This window comes from Panulirus ornatus, chromosome 55, assembly GCF_036320965.1.
Source record: "Panulirus ornatus isolate Po-2019 chromosome 55, ASM3632096v1, whole genome shotgun sequence".
Classification (NCBI taxonomy): Eukaryota; Metazoa; Arthropoda; class Malacostraca; order Decapoda; family Palinuridae; genus Panulirus; species Panulirus ornatus.
In genome coordinates this window covers 24943043-24966431 of record NC_092278.1, presented here as the reverse complement: position 1 = coordinate 24966431, position 23389 = coordinate 24943043, and the positions used below count along the sequence as shown (strand labels likewise).

General features: G+C 43.2%; 1 protein-coding gene across 1 annotated transcript in view; it reads left to right on the top strand.

Annotated features, from left to right (window-relative positions):
* The window catches only part of b (glutamate decarboxylase-like protein black), a 32917-nt gene that overhangs the window by 9332 nt on the left and 196 nt on the right, over positions 1-23389 (top strand). The window contains exons 2-12 of the mRNA XM_071693239.1: positions 5335-5551; positions 5713-5873; positions 6948-7050; positions 11245-11370; positions 12503-12639; positions 14454-14536; positions 17060-17207; positions 17779-17908; positions 18354-18452; positions 18550-18741; positions 19905-23389. The exon at positions 19905-23389 is cut by the window's right edge and continues 196 nt beyond it. Coding sequence (XP_071549340.1) covers positions 5354-5551; positions 5713-5873; positions 6948-7050; positions 11245-11370; positions 12503-12639; positions 14454-14536; positions 17060-17207; positions 17779-17908; positions 18354-18452; positions 18550-18741; positions 19905-20078 — 1551 coding nt within the window. The 5' untranslated portion in view covers positions 5335-5353 and the 3' untranslated portion in view covers positions 20079-23389. The remainder of the gene's footprint in view (positions 1-5334; positions 5552-5712; positions 5874-6947; positions 7051-11244; positions 11371-12502; positions 12640-14453; positions 14537-17059; positions 17208-17778; positions 17909-18353; positions 18453-18549; positions 18742-19904) is intronic.

Below are 23389 nucleotides of genomic sequence, written 5' to 3'. Positions count from 1 at the left end.
CTGGTTCATGTTATCATTTGTTTACGTCGGTATACACTTGCTCAAGATGAGTTCCCTTTTCTCGGGTGTAGACATGTATACCCGAGGACGATATTGTAAACCAATATTTGTCGCGTTACGTCAACATACATGTCGGACTGGACATTAAATGGGAAATATCTTTAACCAATTAGGTGTCAGGTGCTTGCATTCTGGTCCAGTATCAGCGTACACTGCAGGACCAGTGCAGCATCCACGTTCTGGTGACGTCATGTATTGTCCGCGACGGACCTCCAGAACCACCGGATTGTAAACAATGACCCAATTTCGTCGTTACAATGGTACTCAGAGATGATATAGCCTGGAGAGGGTGGATGGGGTGTCACACACCAACGACTCCAACAGTTGTATGTTGTACAACATAATGAACACGACGCACACAACTCTGCTGGGAACATTTGTATATGAACGTGGACTGCAATGTCGTGTGTGTTGGACCAGACAATGATGAACAGGTGACACATACTGTGGGTCGTCTTCTTACTTATCATGAGGTTACCGCCTCACTGGACAAGAGGCAGGCACTGCATGACAACATCACCAACTGTACAAATCTGACAATGTAACTAAACTCCCCCCCCCCCCTCACACACACCGGACTCTCTCCTTCATGTTACTATTCTCTCTCTCTCTCTCTCTCTCTCTCTCTCTCTCGCTCTCTCTCTCTCGCTCTCCTGTCTCCTACCCCCTGCCGCCCCGGGCCAGCCACCTTAAAGCTGCGGTGCGACTCTGTCAATCTAAGCGGTAATGGCAGCACTTCCTGCCCTGCCTGACGCACGAGAGCCTCCTCTGGTGACGGTGTGTACCGTGGAAGCACTTGTGATTGTAGGCCGTCCACAGTCCTGACTGTCTCTATTGTCAGCTTATCAATGTGGGTCGTACTGCATTTATCCTGACAAAGGAACAGAACGTTACTTCAGACCTCACTTGGCGGGCAGGTAGCAGCATTCACAACCCTTTTCTGTGCAATTTGGAGGGAGTGAGCGAGTTATTGCTTCCCGTAAGTGGGTCTGAGTAGCTGACTTAGCCTTCACAACGTGAGGTGGACGGGTCGCTTGTTTCATGTTAGTGTGTATGTCTGTTATGAACCAAGTTTTACACTGGCTGCCCCACGTGTACACACACACACTAACATACGTACGCCCCAGCTGGGTCAGGTACCTGCCTCCCCGACTCTCACAAGGCCGTGTTTACCCTGAGCCACGGGAAGGTAGACATGTGGGACTCCTCCTCCTTCTTACCCCCTTCCCACCACAAGTGCACTTTCTTACCCCCTTCCCACCACATGTCCACTTTCTTACCCCCCTCCCACCACAAGTGCAACTTCCTACCACACGTGCACCTTCCCACCACATGTGCACCTTCCTACCACACGTGCACCGTACCCTCGTAAGTTACAAGTTTACTGCATCAGCACACCCACGAATCAAGACATATAGACCCCAACAATCTCGGGGTATGTATAGCTGTAAATTCAGCTCTGGTTCCTTGACTTCTGTTCCTTCATACATTTGATCATATATATATATATATATATATATATATATATATATATATATATATATTTTTTTTTTTTTTTTTTTTTTTTTTTATACTTTGTCGCTGTCTCCCGCGTTTGCGAGGTAGCGCAAGGAAACAGACGAAAGAAATGGCCCAACCCCCCCCCCCCCCATACACATGTACATACACACGTCCACACACGCAAATATACATACCTACACAGCTTTCCATGGTTTACCCCAGACGCTTCACATGCCTTGATTCAATCCACTGACAGCACGTCAACCCCTGTATACCACATCGCTCCAATTCACTCTATTCCTTGCCCTCCTTTCACCCTCCTGCATGTTCAGGCCCCGATCACACAAAATCTTTTTCACTCCATCTTTCCACCTCCAATTTGGTCTCCCTCTTCTCCTCGTTCCCTCCACCTCCGACACATATATCCTCTTGGTCAATCTTTCCTCACTCATTCTCTCCATGTGCCCAAACCATTTCAAAACACCCTCTTCTGCTCTCTCAACCACGCTCTTTTTATTTCCACACATCTCTCTTACCCTTACGTTACTTACTCGATCAAACCACCTCACACCACACATTGTCCTCAAACATCTCATTTCCAGCACATCCATCCTCCTGCGCACAACTCTATCCATAGCCCACGCCTCGCAACCATACAACATTGTTGGAACCACCATTCCCTCAAACATACCCATTTTTGCTTTCCGAGATAATGTTCTCGACTTCCACACATTTTTCAAGGCTCCCAAAATTTTCGCCCCCTCCCCCACCCTATGATCCACTTCCGCTTCCATGGTTCCATCCGCTGCCAGATCCACTCCCAGATATCTAAAACACTTCACTTCCTCCAGTTTTTCTCCATTCAAACTCACCTCCCAATTGACTTGACCCTCAACCCTACTGTACCTAATAACCTTGCTCTTATTCACATTTACTCTTAACTTTCTTCTTCCACACACTTTACCAAACTCAGTCTGTTGGGGATGAGAGAGCTTGGGAAGTGAGTCAGTTGTTGTTCGCTGATGATACAGCGCTGGTGGCTGATTCATGTGAGAAACTGCAGAAGCTGGTGACTGAGTTTGGTAAAGTGTGTGAAAGAAGAAAGTTAAGAGTAAATGTGAATAAGAGCAAGGTTATTAGGTACAGTAGGGTTGAGGGTCAAGTCAATTGGGAGGTGAGTTTGAATGGAGAAAAACTGGAGGAAGAAGTGTTTTAGATATCTGGGAGTGGATCTGGCAGCGGATGGAACCATGGAAGCGGAAGTGGATCATAGGGTGGGGGAGGGGGCGAAAATTCTGGGAGCCTTGAAGAATGTGTGGAAGTCGAGAACATTATCTCGGAAAGCAAAAATGGGTATGTTTGAAGGAATAGTGGTTCCAACAATGTTGTATGGTTGCGAGGCGTGGGCTATGGATAGAGTGGTGCGCAGGAGGATGGATGTGCTGGAAATGAGATGTTTGAGGACAATGTGTGGTGTGAGGTGGTTTGATCGAGTAAGTAACGTAAGGGTAAGAGAGATGTGTGGAAATAAAAAGAGCGTGGTTGAGAGAGCAGAAGAGGGTGTTTTGAAATGGTTTGGGCACATGGAGAGAATGAGTGAGGAAAGATTGACCAAGAGGATATATGTGTCGGAGGTGGAGGGAACGAGGAGAAGAGGGAGACCAAATTGGAGGTGGAAAGATGGAGTGAAGAAGATTTTGTGTGATCGGGGCCTGAACATGCAGGAGGGTGAAAGGAGGGCAAGGAATAGAGTGAATTGGAGCGATGTGGTATACCGGGGTTGACGTGCTGTCAGTGGATTGAATCAGGGCATGTGAAGCGTCTGGGGTAAACCATGGAAAGCTGTGTAGGTATGTATATTTGCGTGTGTGGACGTAATACATGTGTATGGGGGTGGGTTGGGCCATTTCTTTCGTCTGTTCCTTGCGCTACCTCGCAAACGCGGGAGACAGCGGCAAAAAAAAAAAAAAAAAAAAAAAAAAAAAAAATATATATATATATATATATATATATATATATATATATATATATATATATATATATATATATATATATACAATACTGTGTGTGTGTGACATATTTAGTTCATCAGTGAGACAGTTCTGCAGGTTCACTACTGTATGACCGCTGTACAACAGCGGGGGTTTTCACTAGTGTGGAGGAGGAGGTGTTGCCCCATGCTGAGCGTGTCACCAGCACTGACCAAGTGTAATCCCGTCTGTCCTTGACCTCCTCCAGCCTCAGTCTGGCTATACCGCACACCACACCTGCTGGCTCACATCTCAACACACAACTCTTTTCCTTAAGGTAATTTTTATTGCCATTCTTGGTACAACACACACACACACACATACATATATATATATATATATATATATATATATATATATATATATATATATATATATAGAGAGAGAGAGAGAGAGAGAGAGAGAGAGAGAGAGGGTTCTGGGGTGAAGTGGTTCGTGTTCTTCACCAGGCATCAGCAAAGACATGGATTCTAATACTGTGAGCGCCACTCGGCCCACACCCAACCCAAGTGTTCATCCTCCTCCTCCTCCAGACTGGCTAATAAATTGGTAGCTCGCTTAGACAAGTGGGTTACAGAGCAATACGCCAGTACAGTCTACTAACGTAGTTTCTAAGTCCTCCTGCCCATTTGTACACATCAGAACAACGTTAACACACCGGTATGACTAGCACATCACACAGTCGAGGTTTAACACCTCATCACCTTCGAAAATGAGACTCTATTATATATACAACAACAACAACTTAACATGACTCTCACTTGTTAACATCTTACTGAAAACATGATCCTACTGAAACACTGCCACGAGCCTACAAGACTACACATAACTGAAACCATTTACACAATACGAGAATTCCTTTCCAACATATACGAGAATATAATCCCTTTCTAAATCATCAAGGTACAGGACAAGTTTGGGGACCCTTTTCGTTTGGTTGTGATCATAACCGAGCGGTTTGAGTCTCCAACTAGCACACAAAGGTCCCGGGTTCGAGTCCTTGCAGTTGGAGGGCATTATGTGTTCTATGAAAGTGCGCGTTCATATGCTCGCTCTCTCTCTCTACTTCCTCGACAAAGTACACAAATCTCGTGCATTGTGGCCACTCAGCGCTCACATAGCGAATGCCGTCGCAACGCCCACGTCCGTCATTGATATTATAAATATTGTTTACGATTCTTGCTTGTAATTATTGTGCTTATATTTATTGATGACTCCTGTGTGATTACAGTGCAGCTTGTGGTTGTGTTGATGTATTTTCTCATGAACACCAACATTCTGAACGACTCTCGATGGCAGATATAGCGAGGCGGAGAAACCTGAGTTGGCATGATGCATGTGCGCTGACAGTGGTATACGCTAGTTATATACGTTAGTTCCCGGTGATGACTTTGTGCAGCTCGACTCGTGTAAAACTATATACCAAGATCCTCGTCAGAGAACAACTTGGTTCTTCATTCAGTCTGATGTTCTGCCTTGTTCCGGGAAGAACACTGGAATATAACACAAGTCGCAGGGTTATTAACGCTCATGAACTCCTCGTTCATGATCTTTCAGTTTGGCATTACGCTGCTTCTGAGGAAGACAAATTTCTTCACGTTACCTAATGAGATGAAATGAGTTGAAATATGAGCATATTATGGTGTCACTATTGCCTTATTATAATCAATATTGCAATAATGAATATCATTAAAGTGTTGATCATCCGTGGAGCATTACACACGGATTTCCTCTGTACCAACAGATCCGTTTTCTTGGGCAACATGGAGAAACAGGAGGAGAACGGGCTGGGGGTTGCCTATGCGCCCGGCAATGGGCCGGACGAATCTGAGAACGGGGTGTGGGGTGCCTGCAGCTGGCAGAGTGGGCCTGACCACGCCAAGCACGAGCACTTCCTCAAGGCCGTACTGCACCTCCTGGTGGAAGAAGCCGTCTTCCGCGCCACCGACAGACACTCCAAGGTCAGTAGGTAGCGGGTGGGTGGGGGTCACTGGTGAGGGACAAGCTGCTCAAGTCCAATATACACAGGTGTTGTCGTCCGTACACGGGTGTTCTGTCTTCGTACGGAAGTGTTTCCATCCTTGTACAGATATTGTGTTGAGGAAAGTTTGCCTCCCTACAGGTGGTAGAGTGGATGGAACCTGACCAGCTCAGGAAACGTCTTGACCTAACCCTTCGGGAGGAAGGCGTGACCCAGGATGACCTCCTCAAGCAACTAAAGGATGTGGTCAAGTACAGCGTCAAGACAGGTCATCCTTACTTCATCAACCAGCTTTTCTCCAGGTAAGCCAGGTCATCCCCACATGAACCAGGTCGTCTCCAGGTAAGCCAGGTCATCCCCACATGAACCAGGTCGTCTCCAGGCAAGCCAGGTCATCCCCACATGAACCAGGTCGTCTCCAGGTAAGCCAGGTCATCCCCACATGAACCAGGTCGTCTCCAGGTAAGCCAGGTCATCCCCACATGAACCAAGTCGTCTCCAGGTAAGCCAGGTCATCCCCACATGAACCAGGTCGTCTCCAGGTAAGCCAGGTGCTGCTCTGTGTGGGTTTCCAGGATATTCTGTCAATCCTTCATGTTTTCCTGTAACTCTACATAGCGACTCGCCCACACATCTCTACATCATCATCATAATTTCGTAAGGCGTTACATGTACGCGGCTGGTGTGCTGGTCAGGGAGAACAGTAACAATGTACACCAGGAACTGTGATGGCTTGTCTGGCCTCAGTACAGACATGTGTGTGACGTGACGTGGCTTATGGCTCGTCCAGACAGACAGCCACGAGCACAGACAGAGCAGCAGACCAACACAAGTATATCCACAACCCTCGTGACGCCCATCCCCTGGGATCCAAGACCTTAATTAAACTCCTACCAAAGCTGATATGAACTAGGAGCGAGTCCTTCCTCCCTCTCATGGTGCCATTCTCTCTCTCTCTTTCTCTCTCTCTCTCTCTAGGCGTCTATGAACTCAGCACTAATTAACAGATATCTGTTATGATTTTCATGAAATAAGAAAAAAAAAAACTTTTCGTCTGATATGAAAATGTAGAGACTGACATCTCAATTACCTACAAAATCCATAGAGAAGCAACAATAATTATCAGTTATTCAGAAAAAGTAAAAAAGGAGAAAAACACGTCAGTAACAATGCGATCACACAAGATAGCTTATCAAATCTACTGCATGTTGAAATGTAAGAAAATTAACCATTTGACAAAAATCAGTTTTTTTTTTTTCACTCCACGTACCTACTCTAAAATTCAAATTGCCTGATTACTATTTCAGCTACTGAACAAACAACAAACAAATTAAGAAATAAATGATAATGTCTGACCTAAACTTTGTGTTGATCAGCCTGGACGTGTACGGTCTGGTGGGGCAATGGATCACAGACGCTCTCAACCCGTCGGTCTACACGTATGAAGTGGCGCCTGTCTTCACACTCATGGAGTTCCAGGTAACTAGCTGACCCTGTGACCTAACACGACCTTGTGACCTAACATGACCTTGTGAACAGTGACCGACACCTACCATGACCTTGTGAACACTGACCATGTCACCTAACATGACCTTGTTAACACTGACCATGTCACCTAACATGACCTTGTGAACACTGACCATGTCACCTAACATGACCTTGTGAACACTGACCATGTCACCTAACATGACCTTGTTAACACTGACCATGTCACCTAACATGACCTTGTGAACACTGACCATGTCACCTAACATGACCTTGTGAACACTGACCATGTCACCTAACATGACCTTGTTAACACTGACCATGTCACCTAACATGACCTTGTGAACACTGACCATGTCACCTAACATGACCTTGTTAACACTGACCATGTCACCTAACATGACCTTGTTAACACTGACCATGTCACCTAACATGACCTTGTGAACACTGACCATGTCACCTAACATGACCTTGTTAACACTGACCATGTCACCTAACATGACCTTGTGAACACTGACCATGTCACCTAACATGACCTTGTGAACACTGACCATGTCACCTAACATGACCTTGTTAACACTGACCATGTCACCTAACATGACCTTGTGAACACTGACCATGTCACCTAACATGACCTTGTGAACACTGACCATGTCACCTAACATGACCTTGTTAACACTGACCATGTCACCTAACATGACCTTGTGAACACTGACCATGTCACCTACCATGACCTTGTGAACACTGACCATGTCACCTAACATGACCTTGTTAACACTGACCATGTCACCTAACATGACCTTGTGAACACTGACCATGTCACCTAACATGACCTTGTTAACACTGACCATGTCACCTAACATGACCTTGTGAACACTGACCATGTCACCTAACATGACCTTGTTAACACTGACCATGTCATCTAACATGACCTTGTGAACACTGACCATGTCACCTAACATGACCTTGTGAACACTGACCATGTCACCTAACATGACCTTGTGAACACTGACCATGTCACCTAACATGACCTTGTGAACACTGACCATGTCATCTAACATGACCTTGTTAACACTGACCATGTCACCTAACATGACCTTGTTAACACTGACCATGTCACCTAACATGACCTTGTGAACACTGACCATGTCACCTACCATGACCTTGTGAACACTGACCATGTCACCTAACATGACCTTGTTAACACTGACCATGTCACCTAACATGACCTTGTGAACACTGACCATGTCACCTAACATGACCTTGTTAACACTGACCATGTCACCTAACATGACCTTGTGAACACTGACCATGTCACCTAACATGACCTTGTTAACACTGACCATGTCACCTAACATGACCTTGTGAACACTGACCATGTCACCTAACATGACCTTGTGAACACTGACCATGTCACCTAACATGACCTTGTGAACACTGACCATGTCACCTAACATGACCTTGTGAACACTGACCATGTCACCTAACATGACCTTGTTAACACTGACCATGTCACCTAACATGACCTTGTGAACACTGACCATGTCACCTAACATGACCTTGTGAACACTGACCATGTCACCTAACATGACCTTGTTAACACTGACCATGTCACCTAACATGACCTTGTGAACACTGACCATGTCACCTAACATGACCTTGTGAACACTGACCATGTCACCTAACATGACCTTGTTAACACTGACCATGTCACCTAACATGACCTTGTTAACACTGACCATGTCACCTAACATGACCTTGTGAACACTGACCATGTCACCTAACATGACCTTGTGAACACTGACCATGTCACCTAACATGACCTTGTTAACACTGACCATGTCACCTAACATGACCTTGTTAACACTGACCATGTCACCTAACATGACCTTGTGAACACTGACCATGTCACCTAACATGACCTTGTGAACACTGACCATGTCACCTAACATGACCTTGTGAACACTGACCATGTCACCTAACATGACCTTGTGAACACTGACCATGTCACCTAACATGACCTTGTGAACACTGACCATGTCACCTAACATGACCTTGTTAACACTGACCATGTCACCTAACATGACCTTGTGAACACTGACCATGTCACCTAACATGACCTTGTGAACACTGACCATGTCACCTAACATGACCTTGTGAACACTGACCATGTCACCTAACATGACCTTGTCAACACTGACCATGTCACCTAACATGACCTTGTGAACACTGACCATGTCACCTAACATGACCTTGTGAACACTGACCATGTCACCTAACATGACCTTGTCAACACTGACCATGTCACCTAACATGACCTTGTGAACACTGACCATGTCACCTAACATGACCTTGTGAACACTGACCATGTCACCTAACATGACCTTGTGAACACTGACCATGTCACCTAACATGACTTTGTGAACACTGACCATGTCACCTAACATGACCTTGTGAACACTGACCATGTCACCTAACATGACCTTGTGAACACTGACCATGTCACCTAACATGACCTTGTGAACACTGACCATGTCACCTAACATGACTTTGTGAACACTGACCATGTCACCTAACATGACCTTGTTAACACTGACCATGTCACCTAACATGACCTTGTGAACACTGACCATGTCACCTAACATGACTTTGTGAACACTGACCATGTCACCTAACATGACCTTGTGAACACTGACCATGTCACCTAACATGACCTTGTGAACACTGACCATGTCACCTAACATGACCTTGTTAACACTGACCATGTCACCTAACATGACCTTGTGCACATAAGTCTAAATTTACGTCCGACTTATAATTATTAATAACATCAATCTCTAACATACTACAGTATACTATACTTTATACCAGTGATTGAATACAGTATACAGTCCTTTCTTCCTGTGACCTACACGAATATACAACAGTTTGAAGCAGTGAGGGAATGCACGAGTTCATATTTAGTTTTATGCAATAAACAGCAGCCTGACCTGACCTGACCTTATGTTTGCTTATCGTGATTGACCTATGTCATCAAACTGTTATGTTCTTGTACTTGTCAATTTTGTTGACCATTGAATGATGCGTCTTTCCATGAGTGAATGATGCATGAAGTAATATGTTATCGTACGTAGCTGGGTCACAGCTATCATGAACAGTTCTTCCTGGTGACCTTTGTGTCTTGAGAATTGAATATTCTTCCTCAATATCTTGTTCTGCCTTAACGTATCTATCAACCCTACTATGGTTTTCAACCCTATGTCCCTCAGCGTCAGTATGTCCCTCAGCTCCAACATGTCCCTCAGCTCCAACATGTCCCTCAGCTTCAACATGTCCCTCAGCTCCAACACGTCCCTCAGCTTCAACATGTCCCTCAGCTCCAACATGTCCCTCAGTGTCAGTATGTCCCTCAGCTCCAACATGTCCCTCAGCTTCAACACGTCCCTCAGCTCCAACATGTCCCTCAGTGTCAGTATGTCCCTCAGCTTCAACACGTCCCTCAGCTCCAACATGTCCCTCAGCTCCAACATGTCCCTCAGCTTCATCATGTCCCTCAGCTCCAACATGTCCCTCAGTGTCAGTATGTCCCTCAGCTCCAACATGTCCCTCAGCTTCAACATGTCCCTCAGCTCCAACATGTCCCTCAGCTCCAACATGTCCCTCAGCTCCAACATGTCCCTCAGCTTCAACATGTCCCTCAGCTCCAACATGTCCCTCAGTGTCAGTATGTCCCTCAGCTTCAACATGTCCCTCAGCTCCAACATGTCCCTCAGTGTCAGTATGTCCCTCAGCTTCAACACGTCCCTCAGCTCCAACATGTCCCTCAGCTCCAACATGTCCCTCAGCTCCAACATGTCCCTCAGCTTCAACATGTCCCTCAGCTCCAGCATGTCCCTCAGTGTCAGTATGTCCCTCAGCTTCAACATGTCCCTCAGCTCCAACACGTCCCTCAGCTTCAACATGTCCCTCAGTGTCAGTATGTCCCTCAGTGTCAGTATGTCCCTCAGCTTCAACATGTCCCTCAGCTCCAACATGTCCCTCAGTGTCAGTATGTCCCTCAGCTTCAACATGTCCCTCAGCTTCAACATGTCCCTCAGCTCCAACATGTCCCTCAGCTCCAACATGTCCCTCAGCTTCAACATGTCCCTCAGCTCCAACATGTCCCTCAGTGTCAGTATGTTGGTGCAGGTTCTGGCAACCATGGCTGACCACGTCGGGTACAAGGAACACGACGGGCTGTTCTCGCCGGGTGGGTCTATGTCCAACCTGTACGGCATGTTGCTGGCCCGCTACAGCCACTTCCCCGACGTCAAGGTAGGTAGCAGGCAATACTGAGGAAATTTAGACGGGTACTGGGCGCTACTGAGGCAGTTTAGGTAGCTTTAATGCACTACGAAGGTAGTTTAGGTATGTATAAGGTAGATTCCGGGTACTATTGAGGCGGTTTAAGTAGGTACAGGGCACTAGAGGCAGTTTAAGTAGGTACAGGGCACTACTGAGGCAGTTTAAGTGGGTACAGGGCACTACTGAGACAGTGTAAGTAGGTACAGGGCACTAATGAGGCAGTGTAAGTAGGGATGACGATATGGTACTCTCTACATACCTGACTAATATATACTACATGGGAAAGTTATAATTAGAGCTGTAAGAAGGCCATCCTTTCTTTAAGGATCAGGTTTGATAAGTGACACTTATTAAAGTTGCAGATCATACACTAATTTATATGTGGGTTCTGTAGGGTTTTGTATTATTTCTTTTTCTAATTAGTAGACAAATTATCCAACCAAAGCCAGTTTTCTAAGTTAACATGCATCACTATTCATGCTATTTGCAACTTCATAATTAGTTCACTTTAGGTTCATTTTTTTCTATTATATCAATTTTCGTAAAATTAATCTCATCGGCTTCCCCGAAAATAGAACCAATTTATGTAAATATTATGTTAAACAGCAACTAAATAATTTGAGCCACGACTCTGCCATGTGACTCTCCTGCCCGGCATTTCTATACATCTCATTCCACCCGTACCTTCTACCCTCCTCCATCATCACTAACCTCTCAACCAAATCTATTTCAACACTACTAGCCCGTGAACTACTACGCCGGATACATATACCAACCCCGGACACATATACTAACACCAGACACATATACTAACCCCAGACACATATACTAACCCCGGACACATATACTAACCCCAGACACATACACTAACCCCAGACACATATACTAACCCCGGACACATATACTAACCCCAGACACATATACTAACCCCAGACACATATACTAACCCCAGACACATATACTAACCCCAGACACATATACTAACCCCGGACACATATACTAACCCCAGACACATATACTAACCCCAGACACATATACTAACCCCAGACACATATACTAACCCTGGACAAGTAGTGTACTAGCCCTGGTTACACTGTTGTAGAAGAGAGGCACGAACGGGCTGGGTCGCCTGGTGGTGTTCACGTCGGTGGACGCGCACTACTCCCTGGCCAAGTCTGCCATGACACTAGGCCTGGGCTCCGACAACCTCATACTGATCAACGTGAACCATGATGGCAGGTATGGTCGTCACACACACACAATCCTAATATATATATATATATATATATATATATATATATATATATATATATATATATATATATATACATATATATTATCCCTGGGATAGGTAAAGAATGTATTCCCTGCGTGCCATAGAAGGCGACTTCAAGGGATGAGAGCAGGGGGCTGGAAGTCTTCCCTTCCAGTTTTAATTTTCCAAAAGAAGGAACAGAGAAGGGAAGGGACAAGTGAGGATTTTCCCTCTACAGCTCAGTCCTGTTCTTAACGCTACCTCGCTCATACGGGAAATGGAATGAATATATACAGGTTTTGTGGGGCCTGGATGTGGAAAGGGAGCTGTGGTTTCGGTGCACTTATACATGACAGAGACTGAGTGTGAACGAATGTGGCCTTTGTTGTCTTTTCCTAGCGTTACCTCGTCCCCGTGGACTCATAGAAATATATATATATTTATTATACTTTGTCGCTGTCTCCCGCGTTTGCGAGGTAGCGCAAGGAAACAGACGAAAGAAATGCCCCCCCCCCCCATACACATGTATATACATACGTCCACACACGCAAATATACATACCTACACAGCTTCCCATGGTTTACCCCAGACGCTTCACATGCCTTGATTCAATCCACTGACAGCACGTCAACCCCGGTATACCACATCGCTCCAATTCACTCTATTCCTTGCCCTCCTTTCACCCTCCTGCATGTTCAGGCCCTGATCACACAAAATCTTTTTCACTCCATCTTTCCACCTCCAATTTGGTCTCCCTCTTCTCCTCGTTCCCTCCACCTCCGATACATATATCCTCTTGGTCAATCTTTCCTCACTCATTCTCTCCATGTGCCCAAACCACTTCAAAACACCCTCTTCTGCTCTCTCAACCACGCTCTTTTTATTTCCACACATCTCTCTTACCCTTACGTTACTCACTCGATCAAACCACCTCACACCACACATTGTCCTCAAACATCTCATTTCCAGCACATCCGTCCTCCTGCGCACAACTCTATCCATAGCCCACGCCTCGCAACCATACAACATATATATATATATATATATATATATATATATATATATATATATATATATATATATACGTTGAGATGTATAGGTATATATATGTGCGTGTGTGGACATGTAAGTATATACATGTGTATGTGGGTAGGTTGGGCCATTCTTTCGGCTGTTTCCTTGCGCTACCTCGCTAACGCAGGAGACAGCGACAAAGTATAAATAAATGAATAAGTAACTAGATAAATAAATAAATATATATATATATAATTCTAATAATGTGCAATACGATGATGGCCAATAAAGGACAAAGCCAGGAATATCAACCTAATGATTGTAAAGTAAATATTAATCATCTGACCTTGAAATGTTAAACACGTGAGAAAAGGCCAAACGCTAAGCACTTATAAAACATCTTTAAAGATTGTTAAGAAATTCAACATACATCAGAAAAGTGATTAATCAGCATTGAAAACTGTTAATGGCAAGTGAAAATCTAAGCAATCTTAATGTTTCAATATTGTGATGTGTGTTGTGACCATCAGTACACAGCTAACCCACAAGAATATTAACATCAAACACGTAGGTTAATGTCTGCTAACATGTTAATAACAAGCAGAATGGATGTTATTCATAAGATAGAGGAAATCAAGGCATAAGAATTTTATGGTTTAACAAAAATGTTAGTTAACATGTTAATAATCTTCAGGATGTTAATCATAAGATAAAAGAAATCAAGGCATAGGAATTCTATGAAATTTAACAAAAATGTTAATGTTAACATGTTAATAATCTGCAGGATGGATGTTAATCACTTGAAGGAGAGCATCAGTAAGGCCAGAGAGGAGGGAGCCACTCCCTTCATGGTCTGTGCCACTGCAGGTCTGTACAATCATCTCTAATAATGTTAATTATACAACATTTACCATCTTCATATCTTTTTATCATATAAAAAATAAACTTTACTTCTGATTTTAGCGTTTTTTTTTTAAATCTTTATTTTCGTACGTCAGTTCTTAATTGCATATTATTAACTTACCAATACCTCTGGTTATTACCAGGGAGTGAACCTCTGGTTATTACCAGGGAGTTAACCTCTGGTTATTACCAGGGAGTGAACCTCTGGTTATTACCAGCGAGTGAACCTCTGGTTATTACCAGCGAGTGAACCTCTGGTTATTATGAGGTATAATCTTGGCCTTTTTTGTCTGTTTTCCTGGCGCTACCTCGCTGAAGCAGGGGGCAGCGATGCCGTTTCCTGTGGGACGGGGTAGCGACAGGAATGGATGAAGACAAGCAAGTATGAATATGTACATGTATATATATGTATATGGCTGTGTACGTATATATATGCGTATATGACTGGATGGGCCGTTCTTCATTTGTTTCCTAGCACTTCCTTGTTGACGCGGGAAATGGCGATCAAGTATAATAAAATCATATATATATATATATATATATATATATATATATATATATATATATATATATATATCGAGGATGTAAGGCATGTGTACGTGTAGGAAGAGAGGAAAGTGATTGGTTCTCAGTGAATGTAGGTTTGCGGCAGGGGTGTGTGATGTCTCCATGGTTGTTTAATTTGTTTATGGATGGGGTTGTTAGGGAGGTAAATGCAAGAGTCCTGGAAAGAGGGGCAAGTATGAAGTCTGTTGGGGATGAGAGAGCTTGGGAAGTGAGTCAGTTGTTGTTCGCTGATGATACAGCGCTGGTGGCTGATTCAAGTGAGAAACTGCAGAAGCTGGTGACTGAGTTTGGTAAAGTGTGTGGAAGAAGAAAGTTAAGAGTAAATGTGAATAAGAGCAAGGTTATTAGGTACAGTAGGGTTGAGGGTCAAGTCAATTGGGAGGTGAGTTTGAATGGAGAAAAACTGGAGGAAGTGAAGTGTTTTAGATATCTGGGAGTGGATCTGTCAGCGGATGGAACCATGGAAGCGGAAGTGGATCATAGGGTGGGGGAGGGGGCGAAAATTTTGGGAGCCTTGAAAAATGTGTGGAAGTCGAGAACATTATCTCGGAAAGCAAAAATGGGTATGTTTGAAGGAATAGTGGTTCCAACAATGTTGTATGGTTGCGAGGCGTGGGCTATGGATAGAGTTGTGCGCAGGAGGATGGATGTGCTGGAAATGAGATGTTTGAGGACAATGTGTGGTGTGAGGTGGTTTGATCGAGTAAGTAACGTAAGGGTAAGAGAGATGTGTGGAAATAAAAAGAGCGTGGTTGAGAGAGCAGAAGAGGGTGTTTTGAAATGGTTTGGGCACATGGAGAGAATGAGTGAGGAAAGATTGACCAAGAGGATATATGTGTCGGAGGTGGAGGGAACGAGGAGAAGAGGGAGACCAAATTGGAGGTGGAAAGATGGAGTGAAAAAGATTTTGTGTGATCGGGGCCTGAACATGCAGGAGGGTGAAAGGAGGGCAAGGAATAGAGTGAATTGGAGCGATGTGGTATACAGGGGTTGACGTGCTGTCAGTGGATTGAATCAAGGCATGTGAAGCGTCTGGGGTAAACCATGGAAAGCTGTGTAGGTATGTATATTTGCGTGTGTGGACGTGTGTATGTACATGTGTATGGGGGGGGGGTTGGGCCATTTCTTTCGTCTGTTTCCTTGCGCTACCTCGCAAACGCGGGAGACAGCGACAAAGTATAAAAAAAAAAAAAAAAAAAAAAAATATATATATATATATATATTTATTTATTCATTATACTTTGTCGCTGCTTCCCGCGTTAGTGAGGTAGCGCAAGGAAAAAGACAAAAAAATGGCCCAACCCACCCACATACACATGTATATACATAGGCGTCCACACATGCACATATACATTTCAAAGTACATACATATACATACACAGACATATACATATATACACATGTACATAATTCATACATGCTTCCTTTATTCATTCCTGGCTACAATATATACTCCTAGCTATAACATCGAGAAGTTAATGTAATTTTACTAACATAGGATAATTCTCAAGTTACTATTGCCAAGGACATGCATGTAAGGCAATAATTTACAAGATGGAAATGAAATTCAACAAATCCCTTGAAGAATCCTGTCTAGTCCACACTCTGGCCAGGGAATAATAATAATAATAATAATAATAATAATAATAATAATAATAATAACGAGAATTGTCCTTTATGTCTATGACACTTTACCTCAGACCCTGAAATAATCAACCCCATAACTTTACCCATTAGACTTTATAAACTTCCTAATGACTCCAGATGACCTTATATAGTTCTTTGTAATGCTGTCTGAACTCTTCTGGCTGACCTTTGTATGTCTGGGCACATCTCACTTCACTTCATCCCATATGACATATTTTCACCAATGTTTATGTCACCTCATCTGACCTGACCCTGGCTCTGCTAACGAGGCAGGTACGACGGTGTTGGGAGCCTATGACCCCGTGGATGCTGTGGCTGATGTGTGCCAGGATGAGGACCTCTGGCTCCATGTTGATGCTGCCTGGGGAGGAGGGGCTCTTCTCTCACCCAGATACAAGCATAAGCTCAAGGGCATACACAGGTAAGGCTTTCCCAGTGGCATACAAATGTATGGTTTTCCTAAGGGTATACACAGGTAGGTATTCCTAACGACATACAGAGCCAAGATACTCATAAGTGTGTAACGAGTGAGGCAAAGCTAAGGTCATACACAAAGCTTAAAGCTGAGATGCATATGGGAGGATACGCAGACATACAGAGATCGGTCTCAAATGGGCATCATTATGGGATACTGAGGTATTTGTAAATGGCTAAATGTTGCATGTACAGTTAGAGTTTACAAGGAAAGGTATAGACAGGTCAAAGGATAAGGCATAACCAGGCACTGATAATGACATAGAACTGTATGATACTAAAAGAATGCAAAGAAAATTCTGAGGGTATTTACTGGCAAACCATTATGAAGGCATACGGTTATCTTATCTTTACTGATAACTGTGTAGGCATATACTGGCTGATAATGGGAGAGGCATACATATTTGATATATGTATGCACAGTGATGCGCACACGCTGGGATCAACAAAAATGTATAGTTTAATGCATAACTTTCATATAAAGAACTGGTACTAACCCTGTGTACCGACTGACTCAGGGCAGACAGTGTAACGTGGAACCCACACAAGCTGCTCGCCGCCCCACAACAATGTTCCGTCTTCCTAACACGACACGTTGGTCTGCTCAAGGAGTGCAACTCTGCCAGTGCCGCCTACCTGTTTCAGAAGGTGAGAAGATATGGATGACGTTGAGAGGGAGAGGCTGAAAGGATATGGTAGAAACTGACATGAAAGGAGTGGGAGGGAAAGAATAAATAAGGGCAGGAAACATGGACAGACGAAAGAAATGATGCAGACCACAGAAGACAGGTTTATCATTAGTCATTCAGAGTAACTTGTGATGTTCCAGTGTTATCATGGATTAGTTGATGTCAAGGAATGACTACTGTAGGTAACCTACAATTCTTTTGTTTTATGGAACTAATGATAGAGATTTTTACAATGTAAAATGATAGAGATTTTTACATTAGTTTCTGCACTAATAACATTAATTCCACCATCTGGTGATTACAACCTTTAATACACGTCATAAAAATTTTTTGAGTCAATTATCAGGTGGCAAGAGGACATTCTGCCACACTATCTTTAAGAAAGGATTTGTCATCTCTGGCAGGACAAGTTCTATGACACCAGCTACGACACAGGTGACAAGCACCTACAGTGTGGCCGGCGGGCGGATGTTCTCAAGTTCTGGACGATGTGGAAAGCCAAGGTAAGAAACCCAGTCAGCTCTGCTTTATTCTATGTTCTTGGATCTCTCTCTCTCTCTCTCTCCCTCACTGCTAAACTGACTGCTGTCCCTCGTGCAGGGCACCAAGGGGTTGGAGAAGCACATTGAGCGGCTGTTTGAGATGTCTGAGGCATTCGTGAAGCAAATCCGTGATCGGGAAGGGTTCGTGCTACTTATGGAGCCACAGTGTACCAATGTCTGCTTCTGGTATGAGCCTCCCTCCCTCCGTGGCCAGCGGTGCCACCCTAACTACCATACCCGCCTCCATGCGGTCAGTATACCCTATGCTTTGTCTGTCAATACAGTATATATAGTGTAGTGTTAAGCTTAGTACCATCTTATGTCCAGTGTGACAGGGAATTACACTCTCTGAGTGGTCAGCAAGTAATAATACTTTTTGAGTGGCCTAAGGCAATTATGCCCTCTGAGTGATGTAGAAAACAATGCCCCCTGAGTGGCCACTGAGAAATAAAGACCTCTAATTTCCTGACAACAATAAAATCCACTAAATGGCTACAAAGCAATTATGCTCACTGAATGGTTATCAGAAAAAAGACCTTAAGTAGCCAGTTAGATAAAACACCCTATGGATGGTCAAAAGGGAATAACAGCTCTCCAAGTAGCAGGTAAGCATTGCTGATTAACCAATTTATGATAATGTTTTGCGAGTATCCCAAGAAAGATAAAAACACATAATAATGTTAATATTTACGATAAAATTTTGATATAGAATGCTGAAGTTATTCTTATATGACTTGAGATAACATTCCTTGACCCTAGAGAGGGATTCATTGTTTCTTCCTTCAGAACTTGTTAAGTTCTGGCTATTCTCAGTATCCCAGGAGTTCCCATAACATCCACAAGTGTGGCTGACAACCCTCCTTTTGGCTGCAGGAACATCAGCTTAAATCAAACATCAGCAATTAAGTGGTCCAAAATGTCTGGGAGCACATTGTATACAACTCAGTTCTCAGACAGGATGCTAAATGACTCAAGGATTCCCACATTACCAGATGAATATGGCTAATCCTCTCACATTATTCACTGTAGTGTCAAGAGGATCCTGTATTGTAAAATGAATATCTAAGTTACTATTTCATTACCTGGCAGATGGTTCAATACCTCCATGGCTCATACATCAATAACACAAAACTTCTAATCACCTAATAGACAATCTAATCGTTGATACCTGTCCACACTTGGTGGCTCTGTATTCCTAGCGTAACTGATCAAAATTTCTCTTCAGTCACAAGGTAGCCCAGCCACACAACTTGATCTCACAATCTTTGTATGACCCAGTAAATTGTGATATATTTCTTATAAAGGCCTCTAAACAGCCATAGAATTCATTTTCTCCAGCTAAGTGGCTTTGCACAAGGCAACTGTTCTCAAGCCCACTGGCAGATGGTCACTAACTCTGGTTCATGTCAGCAGGTGGCTCCACTCATCAAGGAGAGGATGGTTAAGACAGGTTCCATGATGGTGACATACCAGCCGTTGAGAGAGAAACCCAATTTCTTCAGACTTGTCCTCCAGAACTCCCAAGTCAACCATGATGACATCCACTACTTCGTGAGGCAGATCGAAGCACTCGGCAGTGACCTCTAGGCCACCACTTCAAACCCTGGATGAGGTGACAAAGTGATGACTTTCAGAAAATATGATTCATGGAAGAATAATCAACATTCTGCAACATCAAGCAAAACAAGACGAAAAAGAAAAGTTTCATAAACTTTGGATGCTTCGAGGAAAGAAAAATGACTACAGAGCTTGTAAAAGATAAAGGTGACAAGGATAGCTTCAAAACGGGCTTTGAGAGACAAGAGCCACAATCTGAAATGTAAATTTTGACAAGAGGTTTGGCTGAAATCACTGTGGACTGGACCTAATGAAAACTTGAGAACGTCCTTCAGTATTGTGGAGGAGAAGCCTGTATGAGTGACTTTGGTCTGAGGGCCGGCTACGAAGTTGGCTAACCACTTTTGATCATTTCATTGGAGACTGCTATCAAATATTTTCACGTGAGGTTGTGGCCAGGTTGATGTCTATTGCCACTAGCCTTGCCCTGTTGGAAAGAGGGTTGAAGATGGATGAAGCCATCCAGGTTTTATTGTAATGGATAGATTGGGTCTGAAGTTGTGACATGTTGGTGACAAAATTGGATACTTTACTTGAAGCTGTTGTGGATAATTTTTCAAAGAGTATGGATACTGAAGACAGCAGTGATTAAGGGCAGTGGGGGTAGAGGGAGTTGGGTGGTTAGGAAAGTTTTATGATGGTTGCTATGATGGCAAGTTGCCACATGTTTAAGATTTTGTTGTGTAGTCAGGAGTGGTTGACAGTATCTGTAAGTCTTTGGACTGCAATTGGGCCAAAGAGTAGGCGGAAGTCTGGTATTTCTATTGTCAAGGTCTGTTCAGGGGGTTCTTTAAGGTTTTGATTGCATAGGATGTGTCTGTGGGAGTGAAGGGTTGGTCAGTGGTTGCATCAATATGAATTTTATGTTGCATTCTCATGTCTTTTTTTATTAGCAGTGTGGTTCATTTGTGGCTTATAGTGAGTAAGAAAAATGTTTGTGTTCTCTGGGAGAATGGATGTCCTAGGTTTGGGTTAGAAGAGCTTCATGTCTGGGGGCTGGTTGGTGTAGATCATGTGAGGTGGCTGGGTTGATGTGGAGCTTGTGTCGGGGCTGGGTCAGTGTGGATCACATGTGGGGGCTGGATTAGTGTGGATCATGAATGATGGCCGAGTTGGTGTGGATCATGTGTGGGGGCTGGGTTGGTGTGGATTAGCTTAATTATCTGCCAGACTTGCCTGCTCTTGGATGTGTGTTTCTTTGTGTTGTGGAGGGAAAGCCAGTCTGCTCTTTAGTGATAGTGTTCTTCAGTTTTTGTGGAGGGAGATCCAGTCTGCTTTTAATGATAACTTTCAAAGTCTGAATTTGTTCTATGATATTAACTAGTGGTTTTCACAAAGCATGCTTCTTTGATTGATGAGGTGTGAAACATGCAGGAAGTTTTGTTCATAATGCTTTCTATATCTATATGGTATGTGTTTCTTTCTAGTTTGGCTGGTGAGGTAGAAAAAGTCTATGGACATGAATGGTTTTATCATTGAGAGAGAGAGAGAGAGAGAGAGAGAGAGAGAGAGAGAGAGAGAGAGAGAGAGAGAGAGAAATGTATGACTTGATCCTGCCAGTAGACTTTCTTCACAGGCAAAAAGCAACTGACATACAGATGAAAGACATACTGTTATTGCTGTGAATCTCCATCGAACGTGGTATAATTTGTGGTATAATTTTTGCTATAAAAGTGCATCGTGAGTACTATTCTTATCCATGATACTGATACACAATGCTATATTAAATGGAAAATGGAGAAACTGTGTTACAACTAAAGACTGTAGGTTCAAACTTTACACAACATCAACTATTCTTGAGAGGCCAAGTTTAGACTGGATATAATATTTACTTGGCGATGTTCGAACTAATAATATTTACTTCTGACCAATATTTTACTATAGGAAAAAACAATCATTTGTATATCCATAACCTGGTTTTCTACATTAATCTATATTATCTACTGATCTTACTTTATTATGAAGAATAAGATAACTTGTTCCATCTATATCTTATACTATAAATAGACGCTAAATAAGAGTGATAATGTCAATGACTAGACACAGATGAATATAATTGCATGAATATGTTTTCTCCACAGTTGTTAATTTATAAACTTATATCCATTAGGTTAATCCTGTATATAAACACTGACAATATCTGTAATACTAATAATACATCATCATTATTAGCATTAGCAGTAGAGTGATACTTCACTTGCTGAGATGCTATTCATGTGGACATATGGAATGAATGAGAGGAAAGGTTGACAAAGAGGATATATGTGTCAGAGGAGGAGGAAACAAGGAAAAGTGGAAGACCAAATCGGAGGTAGAAGGACGGAGTTAAAAAGATTTGAGCGATCGGGGCCTGAGCATGCAGGAATGTGAGAGGCATGCAAGGAATAGAGTGAACTGGAATAATGAGGTATATCGGGGTTGCTGTGCTGTAAATGGACTGAAGCAGGGCATGTGAAATGTCTGGGGTAAACTATGGAAAGATCGATGGGGCCTGGATGTGGATAGGGAGCTGTGGTTTTGGTGCATTACACATGACAGCTAAAGACTGAAGGTGAATGAATGTGGCCTTTTTTGTCTGTCTTACTGGCGCTACCTCGCTGAAGCAAGGGGGTAGTGATGCTGTTTCCTCTTGGGGTGGAATAGCGACAGGAATGGATGAAGGCAAGCAAGTATGAATAAGTACATGTGTATATATATATATATATCCCTGGGGATATGGGAGAAAGAATACTTCCCACGTATTCCCTGCGTGTCGTAGAAGGCGACTAAAAGGGGAGAGAGCGGGGGGGGGGCTGGAAATCATCCTCCCCTCTTGTTTTTTTTTTTAATTTTCCAAAAGAAGGAACAGAGAAGGGGTCCAGGTGAGGATATTCCCTCAGAGGCCCAGTCCTCTGTTCTTAACGCTACCTTGCTAATGCGGGAAATGGCAAATAGTTTGAAAAAAAAAAAAAAAAAAAATATATATATATATATATATATATATATATATATATATATATATATATATATATATATATGTGTGTGTGTGTGTGTGTGTGTGGGTGGGTTAGGCCATTCTTTTGTCTGATGAAATGATATTTGATATGAATGTGACATTCTCTTGGAAACCTTTGCCAAATACTGACTTTAAGAATGAATACTACGACACTCCGGTAAACCAAGTACAAAAAACACCAATGGCTTTATTAACAGTTATCCTAGCTAATTAGTATTTAAAAGGGAGAAAAAGGAAAATTAAAACTTAGTTGTTTCCTGCCAAAAGCAACAATTGTTACTTTAGG